General features: G+C 52.4%; 1 protein-coding gene across 1 annotated transcript in view; it reads left to right on the forward strand.

Annotated features, from left to right (window-relative positions):
• Nucleotides 1-6,552: 6,552 nt before the first annotated feature.
• GGA2 (golgi-associated, gamma adaptin ear containing, ARF binding protein 2) overlaps nt 6,553-7,960 on the forward strand; it is a 20,870-nt gene continuing 19,462 nt past the window's right edge. The window contains exons 1-3 of the mRNA XM_004691715.2: nt 6,553-6,586; nt 6,738-6,822; nt 7,380-7,455. Of these exons, the coding sequence (XP_004691772.1) occupies nt 6,553-6,586; nt 6,738-6,822; nt 7,380-7,455 (195 nt within the window). The remainder of the gene's footprint in view (nt 6,587-6,737; nt 6,823-7,379; nt 7,456-7,960) is intronic.

Raw genomic sequence — 7,960 nt, forward strand, 5'->3', positions numbered from 1 at the left:
CCCAAGCCGCGCTCGCACCCCCTCCCGCTGCCCCACGCTCGGGGGCGTCGTGGTGCCGAAACGTTACCCACGCGGGGGCCGGCGCGGTGCAGCTCTGAGGTGCGGCGCGCAGAGCCGCCGCGTCCCGGCCTTTGTTAGTCGTCGCTACGACCCCGGAGGCTGCTTCCGCTGTTAGCCCGGTGTTGTCAGAGGTGGGACTTTCCGACCCAGCCAGCTGAGACGGACAGGCGACGCGGCCGTTTGCAGTCTCTTGGAGCTGAACGACCTGGGTCGGGCTGCCCGCCCTCAGCCTCACGACCAGCCCTGAGCCCTCTAGACAGAGCAAAGCTTAATTAGTGGGGTGACACAGGTGATAGCTTAAGAAACAGGTAGTAGAGGAAAAATTATACCTTTTGCGCTTGTTTACTCTGCCCAGGACTGGAGTGTATTGTCTCCCACTGGCTTCATGACACCCCCGGGGGTAGCTGTCCCCATTGTCCAGACTACTGTGAGTTTGGATGGACAGCGAGCGAGCTTGCTCCTTGTGTGTGGGTCTGCGGACAGCGAGCCAGCTTGCCCCTTGTGGGGGTCTGCAGGGTCCCGGGGGTACCTGTCCCGACTGTCCCGGGTACAGTGAGTGTAGATGGACAGCGAGCCAGCTTGCTCCTTGTGTGAGTCTGCAGGGTGCTGGGAGTGCAGACATGCAGAACACAGGGTCCTTGCTCAAAAAGCCATATTTGAGGGGGTCAACAAGCCAACAGCAACAGCACTGTGTATGGTGAACAGAAGTTCCGGGAGAGGCATGTGTTTCAAATGTGGCAGTCGGAGCTGGTATGTTTTCCTGAGGACTGTCACAGCAGAGAAAACATAACATTTGAGTGGACAGTGGAGTTGACAACATTTCAGCCACAGGAAATGCCATGTGCAAAAGCTGGGGGAGAGTGTGGAAGAAGCAACTTGGTCAGTAGTGCCACCTGCAAGAGAAAAGGGTCTGGGGCAGAGGCACATTTGGAGCAGGGTCTTCAAGGAGATGCTACAGAAATGGGTTTATAGTTTATTCTGTGATGTGGGGGAGTGTTGGTGTTTTAGCAACAGACTTTTTACCTGTTGAAAAAACATCCCAGTTCTGTATGCATAAATAAATCTTAAAAAAAAAAAAAGCATCCCCTGCAGCCATGCGGAGCTGAAAAGGTTAGGAGATGAGAGCTCAGGCCGGGGGACCAGAGAAGCTCGCTCCTGAGGGGGGCAGGGGGGTGCAGAGCAGAATTAAAGAGTGGGAACAGCCAACAGCCTTGATGTGTTGGAGTGGAGGCAAGAGATGGGGGCCTCTAGGATGGATTCTGGGGTTCAGGCTCAGGTCTGGTTTGGTCACACACACCTCCCCTGTGAGGAGCAGCTGGTTTAGGAAGGCGTGGTGGGATTGTGGCGTTTGAGGTGCTTGTGGCATAGTCAGAAGGAGACACGCTAGGTACTTGGTTCACTCAGAGGAGGCAAGAGCTGGAGCTTGGATCAAGAGGCTACAATTCGTGTTGGTGAGGTTGTCCAGGAGGCGGTGCATGTTGAGGAGAGCAGAGGTGTGCAAATGGGAAAGCAGCCTGAAGATGGAGCAGGCAAGGCAGGTGCGGTTGGTCAGTAGGTTTGCCAGTAAAAGGTGCAGTTGGATGACCAAGCAGAAGGGGAATCTGAATTTGGTAACTAAAAGGTTACTGAGATGTTTGAGTTAATGCTGGGGACAGATTAGGGGGCCATGGAGAACTGCAGGCTTGGTTACAGTGGCATAATAAAAGGCCCAGGGCTGGGCTGGAGATGGGCTAGTGGCTGGCCACACGGAGGAGACCATCATTGCAGAGGGGACTGCTGGAGGAAGGGACCTCTTCACTTCCCACTGCTTTGGACCCAGAGTGGCTGGATCTAATGGTTTCTCAGGTGGGGCTAAAACTTCGGTTTGCATGTGAAATCCGAGCTCTTCAAAGTTGCCAACTACCTTGAAATATAAAATTTGTCTGATTGGTTCGATAGAAAGACCCTGGGGGAGGTTGTAGCGCTGGCCATCATCCCCCTCCCTTTTTGTTAAAGGTGTTAGTGAATGGAGGGGAGAAGGTGCTATAGAGTTCAGGTGAGGAGATTTGAAAAGGAGGGAGAGACCAGGAGCCCAGGCCCTCAGTTCTGGGTCCCGTGCTCAAGCCAGTGGACTGCTGCAGAGTTCAGCCGGGAGCAGGAAGGGCTGGTGGGCTGGCAGCCTGGCGGAGGGGAAGGGCGCCTTTTCTCTGAGCATCTGGGCACGCAGCCTGAGAGGAGCCCACATGCAGGCTTCTTTGTCAGAATCATCCCTCCACCATTAGGGTCCAAGGTGGCACCAGGGGCTTGAGGAAGGTGGGAAAGTTTGGGGATGGCTTGTAAGAGAAGCAAACGGCAGCCCACCCGGACACTTGAGAACAGGATTTTGGCACAGCCTCTCTCGATATTTGAGCCTCATTGTTCTGTGTTGTGGGGGCTGCCCTGTGCGCTGCGGGCTGTTCAGTGGGATCCTGGTCGCAGTAGATGCCAGTTACCCCCAAACACCCCACTTGGCCTGAGCCTCTGAACCTGGCTTCAGCGTGCTGATGGGACATCAGAGATGGGCCTTGGAGTCTGTGGTGATGTGATTCCCCTGCCTCTCCCACCCCTGCCAGCCTCACAGAGAGGGAGAGCTCTGGTAGGAGTGGGTGGGGCTGGAGGAGGTCCCTGTAGGAAGGAGGTTGGGCTGGCAAGGACAGGGCGCAGTTGAAGGAATGTGAGCTCAGGTCACTGACAGCTCTTACCTCAGCATCAGGCAGCGGTGTCTGACACGGCACGGCACGGCAAAGGCATGTGCCGTGAGGGCTGAGGGCACCTGGAACAGTCCTGAGCACGTGGGAGGTGGTAGCTCCAACTGTTGTTAGTCTTCCTAGTTGTGAGAGGCAGAAAACTAACTTATTCTACTTAACCAAAAAAAGAAAAAGGAAAAACATGGGTCCTAGGATTGGGGAGCGCCGTTTCCGAAGGAACACCAGGAAGCCGTTACCAGAAGCTTATGCTTTTAAGAATACAGATTGTCACTGCTGTGCTTCCTGTGCGCCCTGCACCAGTCCCCCATCTGGTTCATGTGGTCAGTGCCCACGTGACTGCTTTATGGGCCTCCTTCCTGCCTCCTGGGCTGGTGCTGAGTTGGACTGTCAGCTCCCCACTGGTGGGCACTTTAGGTTGTTGCCTGTCTGTGCTATTAAAAGCAGCGCGGGGGTCCCCTTGGTCTCTGGGATTCTAGCTCTAGTAGATGCTAGCTGCCCTGGAGGCAGTACCTTAGTGAGTTTGGGGGCCTCAGGAAACTCCGATCTGCTACCACCCAGACCCCCACGCCCGAGATTTGCCCCGTCTTCCAGCCCCACCTTTATGCCCGTGGGGAGACTGGGGGTCTGGGTTGCAATCTGTAGTCTGAACTTCCCTGAGGGGTACATGTCTTTCTGTAGGAGCCTGGTGGTCTCGGGCTTTCGGCTTGGCCCACTCTGGACTGTAGGGGGATGGTGTCTCCCCTGCTGCAGAGGAGAGAGGGTCGCATGCTCCTCCAGCGCTGCTTCCCCTTGGCCTGTGGCTGTGGGCTCCCCCCCCGGCCAGCCAGGCCACTCCTAGTGCCCAGTCGTCATGACCCAGGTGGTTGGCAGCTGGTGTGAGGTGATTTGACTTCTGAATTAGTCACTTTTGGGGGTGTGCTTTGACTCAGCTGGACGCTCAGCTGTTAACTCAATGCCTCTCACTTTGGAACAAGCTTAAAATGCACACAAACACTGCTTTATCAGGCAGCTATATGGCAGCCATGTTACCCGTCCCGCCTGGTGCCAACTGAATAAGCTGCCTCGGAGCCTGGGCTGTCCCTTTCAGCACCCTGATGGGGCTGTGACAGTCACCAGACACAGAGCAGGAGTCTTTGGGCCTCCTCCAGCTATGTCCTGTCAGGCCTCTGTTCTTTCCTTAGGGAGATGGCCTGTCACCCCCATCTGTGGGTCCTTTGGGGGCCTTTTCTCTGGAACTGCTCAGGTAGCTGGGCAGGCAAGATTAGGTGTCTGGAGACTCAGGTGTTTAGAACTGGAATAGCGGTGTCAGAAGCATGTCCAGCTAGCCAAACTGTAGCAAACGATGGCTTCATTCATTCATTCATTCCATTCAGTAGAGACCTGTGTTGTGCTGGAGCAAGTGAGGATGGGACAGACCATTTTCTGCTTCAGAGAGATGTTAAATTAGTGGCAAGAAAGAGCCACCAAAAGAGGCCCTGCCTTTGTCTTTCTCCCCCATGGCCAGACAGACCTGGTACTGAATTTTTGTTTCTGTCATTTTCTAATTTGTGATTGCGTAGGCTTCTTGCCTGTGAAATGGGGAGATCAGAGTACTAGCGTCACTTGTCCTAAGGGCTCCAGGGGAAGGGATGCAGCGAGATGTCTGTCTGCAGTAAGTTCTCTCAAAACCAAAAACGCTAGCTGTTACTGCTGCCATTATTTGGGGGCTGTGATCGACCTTCAGTGACTCCTCATGGCACAAGATTTAGCAAGTGAAAAAGTAGTCATACGCTATATAGATCTTTTTGCTGTTTGGCTTGTTTAGGGGTTTGGAACGTGACTTATCTACCACGGTAGGTTTATTCTTCCTTTCTCTGGAGAAGCTCGTACCTGTCAGTACTTCTTCATGTGGTGGGCTGAGGGTGTTAGGGGCTGGATTCTGCCTGCTCTCTCTTTGTCTGGGCCCATCATGTGTTGAAGTCTGTCATTCAGGTGTCAGTCTTGTAGTAAACTGCAACTTCATGAGATAAAGGGCCTAGAATTATTTGAGATCAGCCAGACCCCCTTAATCAGAATCTCTTGAGAGTCACCATGTTAAATTTATTTCAGGGTATTTCTTTTATTCCTGTGGGGAAGGAACTGTGGAGACTCTAAGAGGTGTACGCATATTTTTAAATTAAGAGGTAGGGACTGTGCATTGCACTAAACAGTAACAGTAGCTATCTTTTATGCTTACTTAGTGTTTGCTGCCTCACCAGGCTTATCAGACACTCCTTTAAGCTCATGCCGAGGCCAGGAGGCAGGGATTGTTGTCCTTATTTCATAGTGCAGGGCTAACACGTATGCTCAGAGAGCCCAAGGATATATCTGCTTCTGGTGACTGTTGCAGCCCCACCAGGCTAGAAGGTGCCAGCTCAGGCACCGAGGCGGTTTATTTAGCTGGCATTTAGAGGGACAGATAACAAGGCTGCCATAGAGTTGCCTGATAAAGGCAATATTTGCAAGGGTTGGAGTTAGAGATCCCTTCATGGGGTGGGGGCAGGTGTAAGGAGGAGAAGTAGATGATGTCTGTATTCTGGGGTGGGAGGTGAAAAGATCAAGCAGGGTCTGTGAGGAAGGGCGTTGACTTGGGAGGGTGGGCGCACAGGGTCTGAGAAGGAAAGGCTGGAAGGGCCGAGGAGGAGGAGGGTGTCTGTGAACTGATCGTCTCATTCCTTTGCTGTCCTTTGTCTCCCTTCCTCCTTGGAATGAAGTTGGTAAGTGGAAAGGTGGGTGATGACTTGTCCTTTGAGACTCATGGTTGACCCGGGGAGACACATGACGTCCACATGACATGGTGTGGCTGCAGTCAGGAGTTAGCTCTCATTGACTGTAGAGACTTAGTAATCGGGAGGGAGGAGCTGGGTAATCTGCCAGCCTCGAAAAGTGGATGGGATCTGGAGAGGAGCGAACATACTGGCCAGGGGGATTGTGACATCAGAAATGCGACCTTGAGAATCATTGTATTTGCAGAGCTGGCCAGGAGCAGGAAGATATTTCACTGGAGAGGAGGGCAGGCCAGGGTGCTTTGACGGTGTGATGAAAGGTCAGGATGAAGAGGCAGCCTTGGCATGGTTCCTGGCCTGGGCATGGGTTGTGGTGCGGCCTTGTTGGCTTGCTAGATGGGCACTCTGGACCAGGAAAGATAATCCATAGCCCCTAGTTCCAGGAAGGTGGCGGAGCGCCCCTCCCTCAGAGAGTCTGGTCTCACCTAGGCCTTCTAATAGTCCTCTTGCTCCAAGTGTCTCCTGGCCCTGGCTGTGCGCTGCTGCCTTTGATGCTCAGTTTCCTCAGATTTTATCCAAATACAATTCTGGTGGGGGAGACTCTGGTGTGATTGGATCCTGGGTTCCTGGGGATGCTGATGGTTATAGAAAGGAGTTGCATTTTGAGGTGTGAATGAAAAGGAGGTCCGCTTATCACTTGGAGAAGCTTCTTGTACTGCCTGGTCTGAGAGGGTTCTATAATCCGAGCCGCAGAGGGAAGGGCGTTGCTTTGTGAAGATGTTGGGATAAATAAGTGGAGCCACCTCAGAGCCTCCTATGTTCTGGCCTTCCTGATACAGGCTTCCGGGCTAAGAAACTTGGCAGCCTCTCAGGTGTTGTGCTCACGCAGGGCAGAGGGGAGTCTTGCTTGGGGCTTGAAGAAGGCGCCTGCGGCTTGACCTGTTGACAGGAAATGGGGTGCCTTTTAGGACTGCAGTTTGTTGACTGACCATCCACTCAGCAAGTATCCCCTGGGGCATACCATGTGCCAGCCCAGGGCCCTGTCTGATGGTGGTGGTAGGGCACTGGTCCCTGTCCTGGTCACCTCTCTGCCCCTGGGTCTCATCTCCGAGAGAGCTGATGCTGTAGCCCTTGACTGTCAGGCTTTTTATAGTGGGCCAGTTGCTTTTTTCTCATGCTTCCCTTAATTTTTAAATTTCTTTGGCAGATAAAGCCACAGACCCAAGTATGTCAGAACAGGACTGGTCAGCTATCCAGAATTTCTGCGAGCAAGTGAATACTGATCCCAACGGGTAAGGTGTTCATTCATCCCATCGCACACATGCTTTTCCCAGAGATGCTCAGCTCAGGGCAAGCTTTTGCCTCCTGGGGCTGACACAGTTAGGCTTTCTTTCCTTCCCCACCCCCCTCCATTATGTACTGAGAATGTTATTTTTCTAGAAATAGCAGGCTCCTGTACAGAACAGTTGGCTTATAACTGGCTAATGTTATAAAACACCAGCGCTGAGGAGACCTGAATGTTCTGGAGAGAATGCATAGCAATATGAAGGAGATCAATGCATTTCCATCTTTTAAATGTAAATCTTTCATAAGAAAAAAGCAGAGAAAAGGGTGAGAACTTGTTGAATTCTGTTTCCAAGCATCAGGTTTACAATCGAAGAGTCAAGTCAGTCATCCGGGTGTCTAGTCATCCATGTGGCTCGGTTCTGAAATGGGCTAGCAGGTTGGCCACAGTGAACATGTGAAATGTGTCATATAATAGACTACAGGCAGCTTGACTTGGCAGAGCTAGCCACATTGGTTAGTTTTTCTTTTCCCCTTGGGTTCAGGTCTCTTTATTTTCCTATAGGCCAACACATGCGCCCTGGCTGCTGGCCCACAAGATCCAGTCTCCACAAGAGAAGGAAGCTCTCTACGGCTTAATGGTGAGTTTGGTTAGCTCCTTAAGCTGAGTGGTCCTGTCCTGGTGCTAGAGAGGGCTTGGCCAGGGCCCTTAGGGTGGGATGGAGAGTTTGTCTTCACCTGCCTGGGGAAGGAAGAGGTAGCAGCTCTGGGCTCAGATCGCCTCATCCTGGATCTCTGAAGAGCAGAGTTGCGCTTGCTGTAGGAGAAGGAAGGGAGGGTCTATTTCCTTTTACCCTTCATGGAGTGTCCCTAGCAAGTTCAAGTGCGCACAGAGCCAGAGTGGTCACATAACAGAGTGAGCTGCCAGCAGGGAGGAACCAAAATCCTGGAGCGCACACATGCAGTCTAGAGAAGGCAGCCGGAGCACTGGACAGATGACTGTTGCCAGACGTGAGCATGACTCAGTTGCTACAACTTCCTTTTTTTTTTTTTTTAATTATTACAAAAGTTTATTTTTACATCATTTTGCACATTTTTTTTTTCCATCTCGATTGTAATCCCTGCGGGTTTCCCATCACCAAATCA

The sequence above is a fragment of the Condylura cristata genome, unplaced genomic scaffold (assembly GCF_000260355.1).
Source record: "Condylura cristata isolate star-nosed mole 26May11 unplaced genomic scaffold, ConCri1.0 scaffold00032, whole genome shotgun sequence".
NCBI classification, from domain to species: Eukaryota; Metazoa; Chordata; class Mammalia; order Eulipotyphla; family Talpidae; genus Condylura; species Condylura cristata.